Source organism: Aulonocara stuartgranti (assembly GCF_965226115.1).
Source record: "Aulonocara stuartgranti genome assembly, chromosome: 13".
Lineage (NCBI taxonomy): Eukaryota > Metazoa > Chordata > Actinopteri > Cichliformes > Cichlidae > Aulonocara > Aulonocara stuartgranti.
The window spans coordinates 11,766,106-11,788,352 of NC_138949.1; the positions used below are offsets into that span (position 1 = coordinate 11,766,106).

At 43.7% G+C, this 22,247-nt stretch overlaps 2 protein-coding genes across 2 annotated transcripts; one reads left to right on the plus strand and one right to left on the minus strand.

Moving 5' to 3' along the window:
• Positions 1-552: 552 nt before the first annotated feature.
• Positions 553-5,206, minus strand: gpr137ba (G protein-coupled receptor 137Ba). Its single transcript, XM_082556595.1, has 7 exons — positions 4,470-5,206; positions 2,942-2,991; positions 2,614-2,836; positions 1,916-2,062; positions 1,336-1,464; positions 1,097-1,218; positions 553-1,004 (listed from the first exon to the last, which is right to left on the minus strand). Exons 1-7 carry the CDS (start codon positions 4,848-4,850, stop codon positions 896-898), a joined length of 1,161 nt encoding a protein of 386 aa, XP_082412721.1. The 5' UTR covers positions 4,851-5,206; the 3' UTR covers positions 553-895.
• A 4,916-nt stretch (positions 5,207-10,122) lies between these two features.
• On the plus strand, positions 10,123-21,980 carry nid1a (nidogen 1a). Its single transcript, XM_082556991.1, has 20 exons — positions 10,123-10,399; positions 11,964-12,266; positions 12,344-12,570; positions 12,645-12,934; positions 13,097-13,237; positions 13,422-13,673; positions 13,954-14,154; positions 14,270-14,503; positions 14,698-14,835; positions 15,530-15,658; positions 16,040-16,177; positions 17,307-17,426; positions 17,879-18,100; positions 18,217-18,389; positions 18,870-18,996; positions 19,081-19,252; positions 19,426-19,583; positions 19,665-19,788; positions 20,511-20,623; positions 21,180-21,980. The coding sequence occupies exons 1-20, from the start codon at positions 10,196-10,198 to the stop codon at positions 21,302-21,304; spliced, it is 3,591 nt and encodes a 1,196-aa protein (XP_082413117.1). The 5' UTR covers positions 10,123-10,195; the 3' UTR covers positions 21,305-21,980.
• The last annotated feature ends 267 nt before the right edge of the window (positions 21,981-22,247 follow it).

Here is a 22,247-nt window from a genome sequence, read left to right on the forward strand (position 1 = left end):
CTCCACGCTTCCAATAGCAGAGAGGACAAGTCCTCGTTGTCAGGTGTTCAAAGAAAATGGATCACTCCCTAAAGAGAGTTTAGTCATCAGTACCTAATCTTGTTTTTTTGATTTTCTGTTCCTAAGTGACCACAAACCCTTGTGAGTTCTCCTTTGAGTGTTTCATTAATAGAAGCTGGAGAGGAAAGCCATCTCTTTCTGCTTTCTAGCAAGACTGTTGAAGTTAAGTATCTTTACCGTTAGTTTCTTGTGCTTATCTAGCTCAAGGCACTGACATTTATGTACTGAGAATTACTAGATTCCTAAAAGGAAAAGACATACTCCTCATGTGTTAATGTCATAGATGACTCCAGGTGCTACAGAAGTCTCCACACAGTCTCTGCACATTTTTTGTACAAAAAGATGAGAATCTGTAGCTGCCAAAGCTGTACGTGATCCACATAGAAACTATTCTGGTGTGATATTAAAACTAAACTTCATTTGTACATTATTTTTCTTTTTTGTTTTTTTAATATGAACTAAATGAATATCTTCTCTATAGAAACAAATCTGTATGGAAAAAATGAAACTTGTTCATAGATGTTACATAAAACAGAAATACAGGACATATTACAGAGATCAGGATATATATTAAGTAATATTCAATATAAACCTTTACAAGCAGATCAGGCTTTGTACAAAGTGTGTGCAAAATCACATCCCTTTACTGGGTCTGTATACATACTGGCAACAAAAGTCTATTAGTTCTTTAGACAAAATAGAAAATTGGATGTTTGTAGTCTGAAGGGCACTTTGATCCCAGTGTGCCTTGGTCGGTCAGTCAGTGTGCAAAACTTTACAATTTAAAAAAACAAAAACAAAGCCACAGGTCCGAGGAAGTCATCATGGCCTTCTGTCAGTAGTGGCTGAGCTCCTCTGGAGGAGTGAAGTTGCAACTGTCATCGCCGATGTAGGCGCCGATGCCGCCGCTTTGGCTCCCCCACTCATAACTGTCGGCGGCGAGACTAGAAAGTCAAAAATCAAAACACTTGAAGCATCTCATGAACATTTTTTTCCTGTGCAGCAGTTTCCAGGGAACAGGTTGTGGCACGCTTACCTGGCTTGGATGTTTTGGGGCATTATGCTCCACGCTAGGTCATCGTCACTGTCGTAACGCCGCGGGTTGTCAAAGAAATAGGCCCTAGAGGAGAAGATGTGACCAGGAAGCCCAGTGCCGCTCTGCGGTACAAGACAAACAGAAGGCATCAGCGCAAACACTCAAAGGTAACTGTCCTCCTTATAAACCTGTGATCTCAAGGAGGGTTCCTGACTGGTTTAAGGTAACTGCTGGCTCACCCTGTCCAGTTTAGGCTGTCGAACTCTGAAGAAGAAAACGACAAGAGATGTGGGGAGCAGCTCCCACACGAACAAGATCACTCCGAAGACGATGTAGCCCGTGTCGCCCAGAGTCGACTGTAGGTCTGCCTGAAAGAAAAAAAATTGACGCATGCATTTTAGAATAACATGAGAGCAAAAAGGGGACACATGCAAGTCTTGCTAAATTCTGACCAGCTAGTCTGAACAGTCAAAACACAGCTAATTGGCTTTTAAGAGATAAGAGATAAAATATTTAAAGGAGCTGGAAAACAGACTGATTTCTCTAGAACTTGCACTAAAACCCACTTTTTGTTACATATTTGCAGCAGAGCAAAGAAACAAAAAAGTAAGCTTTAGATGGGCCGGTCTGAGCTAGCATAGCTGCTTCCCCTTGTTTCCACACTTCCTACAGTCTCTTTGTGAGGTATCGATTTACTATAGAGAGCAATCATTCCTCTTATCCAGTTTATCCAGTTAGACAGGAAACCAAATGACATTTTCGGACAAATGCACTCAAACTTAACATGAACCATCGTGACCCCCTCCCCCAGTGATTCACCTGGTCTGAAACGTTGTACCAGTCATAGTCAAAGGAGTTAATACTCTTGTTTGAGAGTGCCAACACCACCAGATTGTAGCAGGCCCTGGATGCGTACAGAAGGATGACGATGGCTCCTATAATCGTCACCTGGCACACTGATGTCCCCTTCAGTTTAAAAAAAACAAAACAAAATAGAATGACTCGTGAATTCATGTTAGGCTGAAAATAAGACAAACTGGTGAGACGTCAAGAAATGGCTTAAAGAAAGTGCTCTAGATCGTCACTAAAAATATTATGTGCTTCCCCTTTCCACGCCTCACCACTCCACTAAGTTTCATGAAACTGTGCTGCTGGGTTTTTTGCATCAGCATGCTCAAAACTTGGAAAACAGACCTCCTTCATGCACAGGAGAAATTTCTGTATCTTTAATTAAGGTGTGATTGGGACACAAGAAGCATGTCCACACCGTATCGAACCTTAAGCTTTCGTATGCACCGCAGCACAATTTGTCACGCACAAGAACGACGCCCAGTTGCTAGGGAACTATCTCTACGTGGCAAGCACAAATTATGTGCAGAAGTGACTCTTCATACAAGGGTGCACAATACCTTTTGATGCTAGTGACGCACCGGCTGTTAAATCAGTCGTAAGTGGCAGTGTTCAGGAAGTCTACACCGCACCAATCCTGCCTGACTTTGAGTTGCAGGACATCTCACCTTGGACTCCAGGTAAATGTTGGCCAGCGACATCTTGGCGATCTTGTAAAGACACAAGGCCAGCGAGATGGCGCACAGGACGAAGAGCGTGTCGTTGATCGCGACCCTCACCAGCACGATGGTGTGGGCTTCTGCAGAGGACATCCTCACCAGCAGGGCGCACACCAGATTGACAACTAAAAACACCAGGCTGATGAACAGGAAGGTGAGATACAGTGGCAGCCTGGTGGTGAGGAAACAAAAACAGGCAAAGATTTATTAACCCCAAAAATTACTATTAAAAAGAATAAGACTCTTTATTTTATTTAAGTCCACCAGCTGGTCTTACCTGTACTTCAAAAGCTCCGGTGCATATTTGGACTTTGCCTTAAAAATAACCTGTGAAAAGGAAACAAACAGTTTCATTCAAATGAGCAATGGCCTTGTGTCAGACTGCTTTCACTTCTCTGTTCTTGCTCTCCGAAACGCACAAGACACTCTGATTAAACAGGAACCTCCAGGCTGTAAAACTATTTAGAGCTGAACTTCGGATATGCAATGGTCACACAGCGCAGGGCCTCAGAAGCTTTGAGCCTCGCTTCTCGTTCGCAACTGTGACTCACATCAAGCGCAATAGGATTTACGCTAAAAATAGGCTTCAGGCAGAGGCCAGAGGAGCTATTATTTTGTATCTGGATTATGTAAGCAGTTGAAGGAATGATTCACTGCATCCCACTTTTGCACCTGATGTGAATGGGAGTCTGTTGCACTGAGAGCAACAGGTAATATTCAGTGGACGACTTACTTCCTATATGAATCACCGTTACAGTGGCATGTCAAGCCTGTATCCTGACAATGCCTCTCTAAAATTCAAAATCCTGAAAAATTAAAAAATAAATAGAGCCATCCATCCAGCCATAGTGGGTGGGCATAAGAAAATTATGACATGAGGTTTATGGACCTATATTAGGTCCATAGGGGGCAATTGTGGCTCAAGAGTTGGGAGTTCGCCTTGTAATCGGAAGGTTGCCGGTTCGAGGCCCAGCTTGGACAGTCTCGGTCGTTGTGTCCTTGGGCAAGACATTTCACCTATTGAAAGGGGTGGTCAGAGGGACCGGTGGCGCCAGTGTCCGGCAGCCTCGCCTCTGTCAGTGCGCCCCAGGGTGGCTGAGGCTACAATGTAGCTTGCCATCACCTGTGTGTGATGGGTGGATGACTGGATGTGTAAAGCGCTTTGGGGTCCTTAGGGACTAGTAAAGCGCTATACAAATACAGGTCATTTACCATATTATCAAAATGTGTTTAAACTGGCCAACTTGTTCAATGCAAATGAATTTTATTTATATAGCACCAAATCACAACAACAGTCTCCTCAAGGTGCTTTAGAGTGGAAGGTAAAGTCCCAACAATAGTACTATGACAACCCCAACAATCAGATGACCTTCTGTGAGCAAGCACCTGGTGACAGTGGGAATGAAGAACTCCCTTTTAACAGGAAGAAACCTCCAACAGAATCAGGCTCACAGAGGGGCAGCGATCTGCCTTGACTGGCTGGAGGCTATACCTAGAGTGACCAGGTGGTCCACCTTTCTCCCCGTCCTCCCATCCATGACAGTAGAATACACAGAACAATCACATACATCAGTGTTTTAAAGCAGCTCTCAGCATTTCCACATTATCCCACTCAAATCTACTCTTTGCCCCACATTTAGTTTGTTTGCTAGTTCATTATCACACTGCAAGTTGGATGTTGGACTAACTGGTTTATAAACCAGCTGGGGTGTGACACAATTTTTTTAGCCCAGACATAGACTTCCCTCATTAATCAAACACTGTGCTGGCACACGAAAAAGAAAAATAACATCTGAGCAACTCACCTGCGCAAAGTACAGGTTCATGAGGCAGAGCGTGAAGAACTGCAGGCAAACGGGGAAGCAATAGAGCAGCCAGAAGGGAAAGGGTCCCAGAGTGTTGGCCGTGACAAAGTTCTTGAAGTAGAAGGAGAAAAGCACGGTGCGCAGCGCCGACCACAGCAGGCACAGAAACAGGAACACGGTCTGGTAGCTGAAGCGCTTGTGTCGGTACCGCAGGACCAGCCAGAGCTGGATGTAGATGAAGATGAAGAGGAGAGAGTAAAAGACGGTGTAGACCACCGTCAGGCCCAAAGTGACGTAGGGTGGCACGGCCGGGCTCAAAGTAGGCAGGGGCTGCGAGTCGTCCGACGCCCAGAGCCCCTTCTCCTCCGCCAGAGCCTCCATGACCTGCTCTCTGTGTCCGGGGTGAGAAGGAGGGGGGGTGATCACCGCCAGCTCCTGCGGCTTCACGGAGCCACCTTGTCGGCTCTTGTCTCTCTCTCACGGCCGGCTGAAGAGAGAGATGGAAGCCAGAGGGAAAACAGGAGAAAGGGGGAGGAGAAAACAAGGCTGTCAAGACGAGCGAGGAGGGAAAAAACGCAGCAAGTCCAACTTCCTGCAGCCGATCCGGAGAGCGAAGCACGTGATCAGCGATGAGAATGAGCCGTTTGTCGGGAGAGAGAGCAGGAAGCCGCTCAGAGTTGCAAGCAGGAGCTCCGAGAGAGGACCAGCCTCCTCCAGCGCCCCCATCCGCTCCGTTCTGCTCACTCGTTTACGCGACGCATCAGCTGACGCAAGTCGCCGTACCTTTAACCCCGCGGAGGGGTTTCCCACCGCAGCGCAGATCCCGGGAGAGTTTACATGTGTTTACCTTCAGTTCATCAAGATGAGTGAAATAAAGAGTATAATTAATCACGCAGGGGGAGCTGCCCTTCCGGTTCACACAGTTTAATGACAAAAGTCAGGATCCTTAATCAGTTTTTATTTTTCTTTCATTTTGACTTTTTGAAATGTATTTATTTTTTACTCAGTTTAGTTTCAGTTCCTTTCCAGAGTGGAAAGTAACTAGTTTTTGACGTTTTATAATTTTTTAGTTTCAGTTTAGTTTTTAGTACGTAAAAAATATTTTTACTTCGGTTTATTAGTTTCAGTATTAGTTGTTTCCTTTATTGAATTCCTGTTAATGTATGGAGAGAATGTGTCAGGGTTAAGATTCAGGAAAATCTGGAAAGGTATTATACTGAAACAATGTAATGAACATGTCCGCCAAAGCCTCATCAGGTAAGTTCTGAGAATAAATTTAACCAAATTAACAAATATTAAAACTGAAGCTTTTTACTCGATTTATTTATTTATTTTATTCGCATCTAGTTTTACTTACTGTAATAACCTCATGTTTTGAACGAGAACGTGTAAATCCCAGATCAACATTACGGTTTAAAATTTTTATGAAGTTTAAAGACTTATTATACGATAATTAATGAATTAATTATTCTTAATGAGATACATTTGCATACAAAAAGGAGGAAAATGTTATTTTTATTTAGCGTCTGGCACTTGTCCTCTTTACAAGACAGAGCCTCAGACTTTCGAGGTTATCTCATTTCAAATTACAGTTAATCAGAATGAATTTGTATATTTAATAGATTATTGCAGTCCAAAGGTCCTTACAGATGACTGACAAGCCAATCGTAAAACAGGGCAAAAATTGAATTTACAAAAAGGACACAAGAATTGAATGAGGTCAATAAAGTAATGATTTTTTTTTCGGTTTGAACCGCCGGTGCTGTGCTCACAGTCAGAGGTGTTTGCCTCTTTCAGGACATCACTTTAATGCGTCAGGTCACAGGACTTTCTAACATTAGCTTTGCCTCTTATCCACACTGAACTTCAAAAAACTGGATTTAGAAACCTTACTGCCTGTAACTGGAATGAGCTCCAACAAATACAGAAATAAATAAACATGGAGCTACATTTTCTGATGTTACCAGAACATTTCAAAATGATCTATTTATGAATCTGAAATCATTCTCATGCATACTTTTCCTCAACTATGTATAATGTGTCTTTCTATTTCTATGTACATTCTTTCTTGATCAAAGGGGGACATCCTGTTTAAATAAAGGGTGTAATACTGAACATGATCTAGATCCCAGAGCAGAAAAGTCTGTCTGAGCAGTTGAAACCTGAGGTTTTGACTCTCTGAGAAGACACTGATGTCATTATTGTAGACTTTTTCCATGTTTAATATGAATATGCAGCACTGTAAGAGTATGTTGATGACACAAAATAAGAAAAAAGTATGATAGGTTGACTTTATGGTATAAAGACACTGTTTATACAGTTAAATTATCATAAAGAAACAGCCAACCTTGGCGAAAGACAAACTTTTAAATGGTCAACAAATGTTTGAACTAATCCTACAGAGGCGATCGTTTCCTGACTTTTAGTTCCTGTTATGAGTCATGATCCAAAAATACTGAATGCTACAGCTTTGATGAAGCAGATCGGTTCTTCATTTGACCTTTCCTGCCTGGAAAACACCCACATTTTTAGAACTTCACAGATACATCTTGCGATGTAGCTTTTTCATTTAAAAAAGTAAGTCCCATGGCTTTCATGACATCATCAGGATTATTTTCTGCCACATTTTAAACTACATCCTGAGTTTCAGAAGACCTCATATAGTTTTCATACATTGAATAGTCCACCTGGTCACAAATAAAACACTTTTTGTGTTTTAAAAATGAAAATGAAATCAAATGTAACATTTCCCTGTAATTCCAACCGCAAGTCACATAATTCAGTTTATGACCCAATCGGTTATTTATCCAATGTGCACAGAAATCTAAGGGACGTTTGTTTGTTATGGTAAATATCCTAGCAGCAAGGTTTTGGTTTCACAAGACCAGGGCATGTGAACACGAAGAATGTCAAGGATGGAGGTCACTGTGATCCATTAATCTTTTAGCACACGGGGACAGTGCCAGCCAGACACCAAACAGGATGCCGTCAGCTACAGTACCTCCGCCTTGGCTGTGAAACCACAGGTTGGTACTCTCCAATATCAGAGATATGTGATTTTGTGTTTGGCCTGTGTAAATGCGAACATAAATGCATAGATTTTTACTTCAAAGATGAATAATTCGACAAGAGGCTTAATTACGGTATGTCTTAATTAGGCCAGGTCAGTGTAGTTTGTACAGAGTGCTGGGATGAACTGTTCTGCTGTTGGGGGATACCATTGCTCTGACATGGAGTGGGAGGTGTGGATGGATGTCTTAGTCCATTCCAAAGTTTAGGTGGGTGGTAAGTGTCAAAGTAACATCCACATGAATGCCAGGACTCAAGGCATTTCCCAGCAGAACATTGCAGTAAACTGACCAGTCAGTGGTTTCACTGTTGTGGCTGTGTACTGTCAGTCTATACAGATAGCATAAAACCTCTTTGTACATGGTATATATCGGTTTCTTTGTTCACTCAGAATTACTTCAGCCTGCCTGCAGCCCTTCATATTGCCTGCATCTCTGGTTTCATCTGTAACAGTATTGGAGTGATAATGAAATAGCACTTCAGTCTGATTATCAGGCCACAGCGTCCTGTTATAGACACATCAAACACCAGCCTGCTGGTTCCTAGGCAACTTGGTAAGAGAAAGCAGACTCGCTCAGACAGTAACGAGTCAGACCTAATGGCATCACCAGCTCTGATGTAAATATCCCAACAAGGGTCCATTGTGTCTCATCATTCAAACGCAGAGAGATCCATTTTATTTCCTACAAACAATGTGCTGTTATGAATAACATTCTCTGCAGCCCATATATAACAATCTAAATCTGTGTTAAGGAAATACAAGTGCACTATGTTATTTAAATATGGTGTATGCAGATTAATTTTGAAGCCATGTGAATCTGTGGGGTAGGCATTTAGAAACCACAAATGGAAATCCCACAAAGTGACCACGAGGTGGCGCCTTTTAGCTGTAGAAAAACAGAAAGACATTGGGGGATACTGACTTGCTGATTTTGGAACCACAGCATGTTCGGTGCTGTGAAAAAGTATGTGCTCTCTTCCTGATTTCTTCTTTTTTTGCATATTTGTTACACTTAAATGTTTCAGATCATCAAACATTTCATCTTTTAAACATTTCATGTGTGTGTGTGTGTGTGTGTGTGTGTGTGTGTGTGTGTGTGTGTGTGTGTGTGTGTGTGTGTGTGTAGACTAAGAGATCTCAACATCTGAGATCCCTTTGGAAGTATAATTTCTAAGGTTTTGGGACTTCAGTGAAGCACAGTAGGAGCCATTATCTACAAATGGAAAAACCTTGGAACGGCATCTTGAACATTCCCAGGAAAGGCCAGCCTATCAAAATTATTGCAATAACCCTTTAATGATCCATTCAGGAGGTTACAAAAGCACAGAGAACAACATCTAAAGAACTGCAGATCTCACTTGTGTCAGTTAAGTTCAGAGTTCATAAATCAACAAGTCCACCTTCGACTGGATTTTTAAAAAGGGGGAGGTTTTTGAGTGGCCTAGTCAAAGTCTGGACTTACATCAGATTGAGATGCTTTGACGTGACCTTAAACAGGCCGTTCATACTCGAAAAGACTCATTGCCAGTTATTACTAATGCTTGATCATCGGCCTAACTTTGTGCTGAACATTGGGGGGGGGGGGGGGGGGGGGGGGTGTCAAGATCTCTTTCTAAATAAATAAATACAGCTGGGTAAATTCCCAGATGATTAAATATGCAACTATTTTGCAGCTCAGAGGAACAGAAGAAATATTTCATTTACACAGTCTCAGCAGGTTTGAAAAAGAAGTTAATGTTGGGTGTTTTATCACAACATTAGGCAGCTTCATAAATCACTGTCTTGTTTAAAGAAATCTCCTCCTGGTGGTATTTATGAGAAAACCACAGAAACATTGTCTAAACATATCAGATACTTTGGAAATCATTCTAGGTCTTGGAGGTAATTTGTCATTGAAGATACTTTAAGAGCTACAGCAGTGGATGAGTCTGCATTTTGGAGTGATGGTAAACATTTGCAAAAACCCTTTGTGGGGGACCGTGAATACAAACTGCCAGAGCACTGTGGACCGAAGAGTTGGACGGTTCACTAAGCATCTCAAAAACAGCTCCAAGTTGAAGCATATTACTGTACCGGCATGACTCTCATTATCCCAACTGGAGATGAGTCTGATAGCCTCAGCACATGCCTCAAATGATTAGTGTATGGTACAGTGCTTTGTGATATTGTCCTTTACATAATGTTTCAGTCAAACCGGGCATGGGGCTCTGTTGCCGGTTACTGGTCCATGCTCTGATGGCCTGCTGGCCTATGTCCAAACCTGCAAATACAGCTTCAGTGTTGTCCCTCCAGAGACAGTGGCCCTTCTATTAAAACCACTTATAATCTGCACATAGCTGTCTGTTTTCTACTGTATTGGCAACACTGCAATAATCCGTTTGAAGAATTTTAAATAAAGGATCTGCAAATGACCTTAGCTCTTCTCAGAGTTTAATTTGACTCAGTCAAAGTGCATGCCATTATAAAAAGAAAACAACAACAACAGCACCATACCATTTGTTTCAGGAACATTAATGAAAGCAAAGTTTGGACTACCTCTCACTGAAACTCCTCTGTGAGTTAGTGACCGCCCACAACTCTTTCTACAACTACTGGGTTGGATGTATCACTCGCGCCTTTAACGCAGGACTGCTTAGCTCCCTCTGAAAGACGGACCATGGGTTGGAAGGAGAAAGGCTGGATTGCTTGTCTGAGTTTTCTCGGATTTGTGGTCTCGGTAAAGAGCATAAGTCGAGACGAGCTTTTTCCTTTTGGCCCGAGCGCAAGAGACCAGTTACTGGAGCCAGGGAATGATCAGACGTACCGACTGGATCTGAGCAAACCGGTGTTGTTTTATGATGGCACTTTCCTCAGCATCTTTGTAAGTTAATTCTTAACATTTTGATGATTATTATTATTAACATTAATGCACTTGCGTTGGCTTTACTGGTCATCAAACGTCCGTAGTTCTTGCGCAATTGCGCGTTAGCCAGAAATGGAGTGAATTTAAACAGTTCCTGGAAGTTGGACAACGGAGTTCCAGCAGCGTATGACTTTTTTCTTGTCTGTGGAGTATTTGTAAATACTGGATTTCTTATATGCAGATGCGACTGTATCATGTCGAAAGCATGTGCCCAGGCATTTCTTTGTTTCCCTCGAGGTTATCATTTTACTGCCGATACCAAATACCAAACCTTATTTTGCAATCCATCCTAAAAACACCCAGTGATGAGACAGAGAACTTTACAGAGTGGTCACTGGGAGGTTTGTTTCTGGAATAAATGCAGTAAATCATGTAAAACTGTATGATTTGCTAGAATATTAACTGTTGGCCTGTAGTGTTTTTAAAAGCCGCACCATTGTGTGGAACGGACAAACAGCCCTTTATTCCCGCAGTTCTGGTTTCAAAGAAAAGTGCTACATCTCTGTTTCAGTGCTGCATGAGTAAACTGTGCCATGACGCAGTGATTACACTAACAGATGCATTCGTCAAAGCTTTGCTGATGTTTTATGCATAAAGATGTTTCTACCAAGCATTCAAGCTCTTAAAATGAAAGTTTCTTCTTTAGTAAAGCTTGCCATTCATTCCACAGTAGCCTGTCCAGTCTCAACCCAGTGGAGGCTGTCTCTGCACGATCTCCATTTAAGGAGATCGTGCAGAGACAATGATTAACGTGATTAACACATGAGTCTGGAGCTTAAATGAAACACATGAATGCAGCGTTCACCAATTAGTCTGCTGACTGCCTCCAGGTTAACCTTCCATTACCCACCACAAACATATTTCTGCGCTGCAGTCAAGATGCCCTCAAGAGTTTTGTTTTCATCTCTGAGACGGTCTGCCCTGAACTGTCTCTGCCCTGGGGTGGGGGGGATGATTCTTCTCACCCTTCATGAGTATGATCCATTTTTTACTGAGCACTTACATGTTAACCACTAACCTTAGAGCTCTCTATCTGCAGCACCTCTGTAAATAGGATCACTGATCATTTTCCCAGATCTACCCTCCATTTTGGCAGGAAGTTTCTGTAATGACATTTAGTGCGCAATCTTTAGGCTCTCTGGGGCTACTCATCGGGGGCAAGGACAGGAAACCTTTTGTTTTTTCCTTTGGTCAGGAAGTGAAGGAGCCCCCATGTCCAGTGTGTGTCTGGGCATGTTTTCTTCACACGAGCGCTTTTTTCTTTCTTTTTTACGAGCCTTGCATGTGTTCCCACTGCAAGTGTGTAAAGACTGCGTTAAATAGCATCTTGTTTGTTCATTAGCACAGTAGTGGGACATAGCTGCTGACTCAAATCATTACTGCAATGAAGATCAAAGTGGGTCAGATTGTATCCCCTGTGAAACAGTTCAAGTTGTGTCAAGAATAAAACTGTGTACAACATCGCAGGGATTTCATTTCAGTTTCTGTCTTCTGGATTAATGATTTTAGCTTTTCGTTTCAGATTAATACCAATGGGTTCGTCGCCACAAAAGAGCCAGAAAGCGAGCTGACGTATCTTGGCAAAATGCCCCCAAAATTTGGCATGATTGCAGCTCTGCAAGGAGACCTGCACACGAGCGATGGTGTGGGGAAAGTTTTCTTCCGAGAGGACTCCAGTCCTGATATTCTACGCCGCGCTGCTGAGCACATCAACAGGGCTTTCCCTGAAGATGACGAAATCAATCCCACCCATGCTGTGGTGGTCACCTGGGTTGATGTCACCACCCATGGACTTGAGAGCAGAGGAGACAGCGGCATCAAGAAGGTGAGTGTCACATAGTTATTCAAGTAATCTAAAGTGGATGTGATCACTGACAGAGTCTATAATGTTTTGTTTCTCAGAGAAACACCTTCCAGCTGGTTATTGCATCTCTGGAGACCACGTCATACGCTATTGTCCTCTATCCAAGGGATGGGATAAAGTTTTCCTCCATGCTTGTGGGAGACACTAATGTAATCATGCATGCTGGTTTCAGTAAGGGTTTAGTCCGGGGTTTCTTCAGTTCCATCAAGGGACCATACTACCGCACCACCACTGATGACGAGCAGTCCGTTAGAGCTTTAGCAGAGTAAGTCAGACGGTAACAATGACGGTTCTTGAAGACATGTTTTCTGCCCAGAATCTAAACTTTTCCCCCCACAGGGAGACGAACTCTGGCCTGAGGGGTGTATGGGTGTACGAGATTGGGACTTCTCCCTTTTTTAGCAACGTGGCTCCAGGTGAGGTCCCTGAGCTGCCCACTGAGGCTCCACCACAAGAAGATGTTGACGCTTATGAGGAGTCCAGCGCTGCAAGGAGGCCGCTGTACCCTGACAGACCGGTGGTAGCCTACCCTCCTTATCTGCAGGAACAGACTGAAGTCCACCCAGTTCAGTTCCAACCACAGAACCCGGAGGTGGTGGAGGTGGATGATCCAATTATAAATGTAGATGGTGAGTTTATGATGTCTAGCTTGTCTGCAGCTCTGCTTCCTGAGCCATGCTGTCTATCACAGTGTATTTTGAGAGTGAGAGCATGTTGTATATAAATGTTTATTGTACTTGTCTTATCAGCTGTTCCAGTCATGGTATTCTTACCGTTCCCCATGTTTTCAGTGTTCTCGTACAACCTTGGCAGCTGTGCAAACAACAGAAATAAATGCTCCAAGTTTGGTGAATGCAGGGACTATGCCAACGGATACTGCTGCCATTGCATCTCTGGCTTCTATGGCAACGGGATACAGTGTGTGGCAGAAGGTACACGCAGAAAAGCGTTTAAATATGACGTTTTTTATTAGCTAGTTGATGTGGAAACATTAGAAGAAATCTTAGCTGTTCTTGGATGAAATTCATTTTAAGGGAAGTGGGTTTGCACGTCTCGGTGAGTAACTTCAGTGGGGTGGCTGTGTTTTTGTTTTGTTTTCTTTGGGGGATTTTGCAGGAAAGCCACAGAGGGTGAACGGCAAAGTACACGGAAGAGTGTTTGTGGGCAGGTCTCCTTCTCCGGTGGAGTTCGCCAACATCGACCTCCATTCTTACATTGTTGCGAATGAGGGTCGAGCCTACGTCGCCATCAGTGACCTCCCGGAGACTGTTGGGCCCTCGCTGGAGCCCCTGGTGTCAATTAGCGGTGTGATTGGGTGGGCGTTTGCTCTGGAGCACCCAGGCTTCAAGAACGGCTTCAGCATCATCGGTGAGTGAGAACAACGCTGCAATGAAGATATCTCATGATGTGATATTCAGTAGCTTGCCTTGTAGTTTTTACAGGGTTTAAAAAAAAAACTAGTGGGAAGCATAAATTTCTGTAAACAAGCTGTTTGCGCTGCTGCAAACACAGCTTGCATACAGCTGCAGTCTTCTGCACTGTCTCCCTGAATTCCACTCGCATTACCTCAGCTGTAACAGAAGGCCACGAGACAAAGTTCATCCCGGGCCAGTATTAGAGTTAACATCCTCCTCTCTGGCCTCCACAGGGGGGGAGTTCACTCGGCAGGCTGAGGTGACCTTTATGCCAGGGAATGAAAAGCTGAACATCAGGCAAGAGTTTAAAGGCATCGATGAGCACGACCACCTGATTGTGAGCACCAACCTGGAGGGCCGGGTGGCCGAGGTGCCTCTTGGCTCCACCATAAAGCTCGACCCGTATTCTGAGATCTACCAGTACAACAACAACTGTGAGACATGACTTGAACAGAGAAACAATATTTCACCACCTTTTCTGATTTTGAGCGAGACATAAAAGAAGTGAAAAAAGGTGAGCGTTTCTAACGTGTCCATCTTGCCTTTCAGTGATCACCTCGTCGTCCACTCGGGACTACGTAGTGACTCTGCAGGATGGATCCAGGGAAACCAGGAGATATCAGTGGCGTGAGACAATCTCCTTCAACGGCTGCTATCATAGCGAGACTTTGAGAGACATGAAACCTACACAGATGCTAAGCGTGGACCACATTTTTGCCATTTACGATCCTGCACAACAACTCATCCGGTTCGCCCTGACCAGCAAGATCGGGGACATCAATGGTGAGAAGACGTATTCGTTTTCCTGCCTTTGGTTTGAGCTCACTTCCTTCCTCAGGAACAACGTCCTGACAGAGAGATTATTTTTGCCAGACAGGCTTTTTGTTGCTATTGTTAAATGGTAAAAATAGGTATGTTTTGCTTCAAAAACCCAAAACAAAACCTGTTTAGAAATAAAATTCACCTTTCCTTTTCAGGAGGGCAGCCGGAGCACAACCCATGCTTAACCGGAAGACACGGATGTGACACGAATGCTGTTTGCAAAGTCGGAGAGGGAGCAACGTTCACTTGCCAATGTGCTGCTGGTTTCAGCGGCGATGGACGCGCATGTTATGGTAAGAACTGCATATTTAATCGTGTAACAAAGAGCAGTTAGAGTTTATTTTCTGCTTTTGGAAAAAATCTAACTGTTTCCATATCTTTCAAACTCATCATTAAAATCAACCCAGATTTTCTAAAGCCTTCCTTCCTGACTAGGGAATGGCACAATCATACAATTAGCAGGGGGAGTCCCATAGGATAAACAAAGCATTTCCGACTCAGAGACCAGGTTAACAGAGCTATTTCAACCTCTATACAACCGAATCTTTTGCATTAGAGACCAAACAGGAAGAGGAAGGAAGAATTTCAGACAGATGCTATCATAAAAGTATTATTATAAATCTAATCAGGCTCTTTTCTTTGATCCGAAAACATTTGATAATGAAAAACTTATCTGGCAAACCAGACTTCTCAAACTCTGACCCAGTCCAAGACTATTTAAATCAAGTCATTTTGTTTACACGACTCAACGTCACACGTAAAGTTTCCCAGGATTTTACATACATAAAAACAGGAAAAAGGCACTTGGACAGAGAGGCGATCTGTCCAGGATGTACCCCGCCTCTCATCCTATGACAGCTGGGATACGCTCCAGCCTCTTCTGTGACTCTGAATTAGATAAGCAAAAGACAGTAGACAGACGAAAAAAAATTTAATCAGTTTAGCATCTCATCACTACTCTTTTCTTTCTTTTTCTTTTTTTATCAGACAACGATGAGTGCAGAGAGGATCCTCAACGCTGCGGCCCTAACGCTATCTGCAACAACCAGCCCGGGACCTTCCGCTGCGAGTGCGAAGAGGGGTATCAGTTCGGTAGTGACCAGAGAACCTGCATTAGTAAGTGGCTTTTGTGTGCTGTAAAGTGCTATTCCATATCAGGCAAACCCTACCTGGTTCTAAGGAGGTAGAGGTGCAAACATAACCTGTAATAAAATTCATTATTGTATGAAAAAGTCTGTGGTGATTATTAACACGTGTAGCAGCAGCAGCAAATTAGATTTGCTCAGCGCGGTGGCTGTAAAGTATTTTCTGGCATGCCCCAAAAAGATCCAACTTGAATTTCAGTTAAATAAATATTAAAGTATATTCATTCGTCTTAATTTCACGCCATATTTTTCACCCTGTTCCCCAACTTAAGCGGCTCTATCCAAAACCAGTCAACACATTATTTTTCTCACGCTGATAGCATTTCCCAGAACTTGTTCTGCTTCTCCTCAGAGGTTGATCGACCCGTGGACCACTGTGAGGCAGGCACCCATACCTGCTCACCCCATGCTCAGTGCAGCTACGCCGGAGGCTCGTCCTACGTCTGCACCTGCCTACAAGGGTTCACAGGAGACGGTAGAAGCTGCCAAGGTACTGCAGACAAACATAATGCTCTCAGAATTTTTTTCATTGTTTGTTTGTTTGTGGGTTTTCTTTTTTGCATAGTTCACCAACCTGCAATAAGCAGTGTTACGTGTTTTCTATTATTAAATGAGTTTTTAGGTAATTTTACTGACAAAAAAAGGCTTAAAGTTTGTTGGCTGCATGTAAGGATTTGCAGTTTTCCCTGTTCCTTCCATTTATGAAATAAAATTAAACAATTAAATTAAATAGTAGGAGCTTCTAAAGCAGGGGTGTGAAACATAAGGCCCAGGGGCCAGAATCGGCCCAGCAAAAACTCCACCCCGGAGTTTTAGAAACACAGTTTTAACTTTACTCACTATAACTTCACTTTATTTATATTTGTTTAAGTTTTACACCTTTTCCTATTGATAAAGATTCCCCCCACCCCGCTTTATACTACAGCAAAGTCATCTATAGATACACAATTACATGATGGAAATTTCCTGGGTTTTTTTTTACTATCTACCACAGAAATTTATGGTTTTGTTTTTTTACAGTGAGTTCACAGAAAACGGCTTTGTTTTCTGAATGAAACTTTGAATTTTATAACTACAGGACAGTCTGGGCAATGATTTTACACATTTGTCATGTAATTTCACTGGTCCGGCGCACTTAAGATCAAAGCAGCTTTAAGTGTGACCGGTCAAAAACGAGGGACATGAAGAAAAATCTGCTGAAAGTAAGGACTACGTTCAGTGTGGCCAAAATCACTTGATTCACCAAATGCATCCTTAGGAATTATTTGAATTGTTACACCATCTGCTCGGGACTGTGGGCGGTCAGGTTGGTTGCATAATACACCAACAGAGACCGAAGAGTGAAACATTAAAAGCAGATGGGAATTTCATGTGTAGAGGTCCCGGGTCTGGGTGTAGGGTTTTTGGAGGGGTTTCTCTGGTCTGGGTCCTTCCATTCTTTCCACATTTTTGCTTGATTTTCTGCTATTTGAGGAAAGTTTAAGTCAAAGGTTCACCCAAGCTCTTCTGCATGGATCTCCACTCATAAAATGACACAGAAAATGTTCATATTTGATTTTTTTCTGCTCTCTCATCCTCCATCCATCCATCTCACCATCATCTCATCCATCTGCCTGAAGACATAGACGAGTGTCAGCAAAGCAGGTGTCACTCAGACGCCGTGTGTTACAACACAGAGGGATCCTTTACCTGCCAGTGCAGGCCAGGTTACAGCGGCGACGGTTTCCAGTGCCTTCCTGGTAGGTGAACTCTCTGAATTGCACTGCTTTAAACATTTGTTAGCTGGCTTGGCTGCACATTCATTCTGGGGGTTGAAAATAAAGCCTGTGTAGTTACATGTTTGTTATGGAGGTCCTTCACTGGAGTTCAGACAGCCGAGTAATAGTTTTTTGTTTGATGTTGTTTCGCAAAATGGGTCATTTTCATTCACAGCCTTGTAGCCGTTTAGGCCGGAGGGGGTGTTTGGAAAATGAATTCCTCGCCAGAGTATATTGGTGCCAGCTGGAATCTGTTTCTCATTCCCTTCTGGAAAGCGCGAGGAATTTGTCATGCCTTGTGAAGGATGTGAATTTTATGTGTAGCTGAAATTTAAATTAGAAGACTCCAAAAAGATAAAAGAAACAAGTTCGGGGAGTTTGTTGCAGGCTGTATTTGTTAATTTTCGAGTCTTTCTTTTCATATTTTTCTTCAGGGAGGCCAAAAACACGATGTGAGGTTCACAGAGAGAACGTCCTGGGTGTGTCTGGCCCACGGGGGCCGCGGCCTCCGATTGGCGCTTACATCCCCACGTGTGATAACAACGGTCAATATGAGCCCATGCAGTGCCATGGAAGCACGGGACATTGCTGGTGCGTGGACCAAAATGGACAGGAGATCTCGGGGACTCGCACCGGGCCTGGCAGCAGACCAATGTGTGAGTAAATCACAGAAAGAGGTGACAGTGTCACTCACAGTGGCATTAAACAAAAACTATGGAAGCACAAACACTTCGGGAGTTTTGATGAACTGATTTGTGTGCGTCTCAATTAGGTATCGACCACAATACTGGGCTGCCGCCCGTCGGACCCCGGCCACGGCCCGATGTGGACGCCCTGACCCCAGGAACACACCTGCTGTTTGCCCAGAGCGGCAGGATAGAGCACGTTCCTCTGGGGGGTTACGACATGAAAAAGAACGATGCCAAGCCCGTCCTCCACCTGCCCGTAAGTTCATCTTTAAGAGAGGAGTTATTTCATAAATTTTTATATGGCTTTTGCAGCAGTTTTATTCTTATTTTTAAGTTAAAGCCACAATTTCCTGTCAGGATTGTTTACTTAATTTAAATAATATATGAGAAAACAGTCACAAATAACTGCGCTCTGTTGTCCTAAAACTTTCTTCAGCTCTGGGATTTTTCCCATCTGCTTCTCGCATCCAAAGCTTGCACTTTACTGGGGGCACATGGTGACATTCAAGCTAATTGCTAACATCAGTCAGACAACTTTACAGTTGCAGTCTGCTTTTCTTGTTGCACTGATTTGAGCTGCTTGAGCTCCTCACTGTGTGACTCAGTTTGTTTGGATTTAAAGTCTCGACGATACCATCCAAAAAGCACATCTGCTCCACGTTCTGGACCGTTGTTGTGTGACGAAAACTGCACTTCAAAGGTTTGTTGTTTGCTCACACCCTCCTTGGCTCCACAGGAGAAGGTCATCATTGGTGTAGCCTACGACTGTGTGGAGAAAATGGTGTACTGGACAGAAATCACGTCTCCCTCCATCAGCAAGGCCAACATCGAGGGGGGAGAGCCCACTTCTGTCATTAGTTCAGGTAGTGTTTTCTTCATGCTACTGGTTCCCCTACATTTTGAAAGAGGAGGTTAAAAAAAACAGAAAAAATGCACTGTTTTAACAGGTTTGGAAAGCCCAGAAGGGATTGCGATCGACCACTTGGGTCGAACAATGTTCTGGACGGATTCCGCTAAGGATCACATCGAGGTGGCGTCTCTGGACGGGTCTAACCGACGTGTCCTCATAAACACCGACCTCGTCAACCCACGAGCCATCATCGCTGACCCTTCCAACGGGTGCGTTATGATTTAACAGCCTGTTTATTGAACATAGTTTGAGTTAAACAGCACTCTCGGTGAAAATCTGCGATGCTCATTTACTTTAAAGAGCAGGTAACATTCACAAACAGATTGATATTCAGTGTTGCTGAACATCACAGCAGACTCACTCTTCACCTGTCCTCCAACAGTAACCTATACTGGGCTGACTGGAACCGTAAAGCCCCCAAGATTGAGACATCTTACATGGATGGATCCAACAGACGGGTGCTGGTTAGAGACAATCTAGGCCTGCCAAACGGCTTGACTTACGACCCTCACAGCTCACAGCTTTGCTGGGCAGACGCAGGTAGATTTCAGACAGATGACTCATCTGTGAAACGGTGTCTGCTGTGTGCAAGCAGCACTAATTACAGTCTCTTGCCTGCAGGCACGCAAAAAATGGAGTGCATGGATCCAGGTCGGGGTAGTCGCAGTACGGTTTTGGAGAGGATCCAGTATCCTTTTGGAATGACAGCTTTCGGGAAAAACATCTATTACACCGACTGGCGAAGGTTTGATTTTTATTTTAAGAATGTTTTTTCAAACTCTGCCTTTTTAAATCATGAAAAAAAAAAATAATAATAATATTTCTTGCAGCTGGAGTTTGTTTATAAATGAGAACCACTGGTGTTGTAGCACCGAAGACACAGGGTTTTTACTTTTACCTGTGATTCAATGTGTCAAGGCAGAGGAAAGAGAGGGAAGGTTAAAGGTCAAAAAGCTGCCCACACTCAACCCCCTTTACATTCTCTGTGGCAGGGCTCAGACGCTCCCACACTCGAAATTGTGGAGCTTCCTCCACATGTGTCCGGCTCTGTAAGTTATTTATTCCTGAGTGACTGCAGAAAAAAAAGGGGGAGGGCTTTGTGTGTGTGTGCATGTGTGAGTATGTGTGTGTGTTAGTGTGCACATGAGGTGAGGAGGAGTCCTGAAAAGTGACAGCTGCTTGCAATTTCTCAGTCCCAGACGTCTGCGAGTGACCTCCACAGGGCCTCCCTGTGATCTCGCCAGGGCCGCAGAAAGGTTGAGAGGAGGTGGTGTGGGTGGTGCACACTTAAACAGTTTACCACAAACTATGTCATGTTGTGGCTAAGAAACCTACCCTCATCCCCCTCTTTGGCCTTACTCAGTCTCGACAGACTTTGTAGGAAACATAAGGAGGCCGGACGGATGATTGCGCAAGCTCAGATAGTCCTGGATTTCTGAACTCCTGTGCTGACTGTGTTTGCAACAGGGATGCTGTGATTGCAGTGGACCGCTATGCCAGCAGGGAGTCAGATGAGTTCCAGCCTCAGAAGCGGACCAGGTTATACGGGATCGCCACAGCCTATGCCCAGTGTCCTGCAGGTAGGAAGTTGTGATGGCACATTCCCCTTCAATTCCCCCTCTTCACATGCTCGAAGCGAATCTTTGCACGGTATCTAACCCTGATGTTCAGCTCCACTTTAAAGCCGCATGCAGAAACTGCTTGACCCTTGTATATTTGGGGGCTACCTTTGAGGCCAACCTTATTATGCGTTCCTTTTCCTTTTTGGGACCAGGCTGACCTAGTTGTGACCTCTGCAGGCTCTCTAAAGAATCCTTTAGAGCACTTTGCAAACAAAACAAACAAACAAACAAAAAAACACGAGTACAGTTCTTAATCTTTAAGCAACTGGGGGAATTCTTCCAGCTTGTATTTATTATCAAGCAAAGGAATGACTAATGGCACCAGGCAACAGCCTCTCTTATAGATAAGGCTAAAGCCAGGGAATGCAGAGTCAGGGGAAAGGGGCCTCCAACATCTGGAGATTGCTGCGTGCTTCCTTTGGATGTTTTTAGTGCATTAATAACAAGCAGTGAAAAGGCTATTTCCCACCGATGCCTGCTGTAAAATGTTTCCTTTGTCCCCTCCGTCTGTCAGGACAAAACTACTGTTCTGGAAACAACGGTGGCTGCTCCCACCTGTGTTTAGCAACACCAAACGGCCGTTCCTGCAAGTGTCCCGACAACGCGGCTCAAGTGGGCTGCGTCGAGAGAGAGTACTGAAAGGAGACATCCAGCACTCCCGGAGTGGACAAGTTTTAAATCCAGAGCCCCTCAGCATGACTAAATTCGAACTGCTGCAGAACCAGAACCGCCTCTGAAAAGCAGAGGTGAACTTACTGTGCCTTTTTTTTTTTCTACTGCTCACTGTTATTGTTACCTACATTTTTTGTGTGTGTGTTACATTTCCCATTTATAAAATCACAATGAACTGTAAGTAGAAGCACTACCATGGTGACCTTTTTCCTGAGTCCACAAAAACTGAGAATGAAGCTCGAAGGAATGCGTAATTCTAATGTGAACTTTATCAGAGCGGTAAATGACATCATCTCATGCACTACTGCACACTGAACCTGGGCTTTTTCTCATGGAAGTGTTATTGTGGAACAGGGTAGGGGGGGAAGCTGGTGGGATGAGTCTAGATGCTGAGCAGAAATGTGAGGGAATAAAAATTTTTCTGACACCGTGGGCTCCCGAGTTTGTTGCTTTACAGCGACACCTTGTGTTAGGTAAGTGAATTACAAATATTCATATCTGGTGCTGTTGCGGTAGGTGTCGCCATTGTATAACCTCAAAAAGGGGATGCCTTGTGATATACAGTACCTGCCATGGTTGAATAAATAACTTGTCTTGCAGATTTATATGTATGAAAATGTAATAAATGTTTATTCTTAAACAATTTCTGCGCGACTTTTATCGCAGATGACTTATACACAGGTGCCATTATACACCATTTCTTGCAACAGGCTTATTTTTAACAAGCTGTGTGTGTGTGTGTGTGTGTGTGTGTGTGTGTGTGTGTGTGTGTGTGTTTCTTGTCACATGACTTATTTTTTGCGTCTGCTTGGATGATGCTTCTTCTTTCTCAAAAAGGATCAAGAAAAGCTGCCACCCACGCAGTCTGTGTGCTGGAGGGGGGAGACACGTACGTCAGTGGTGCATTAAG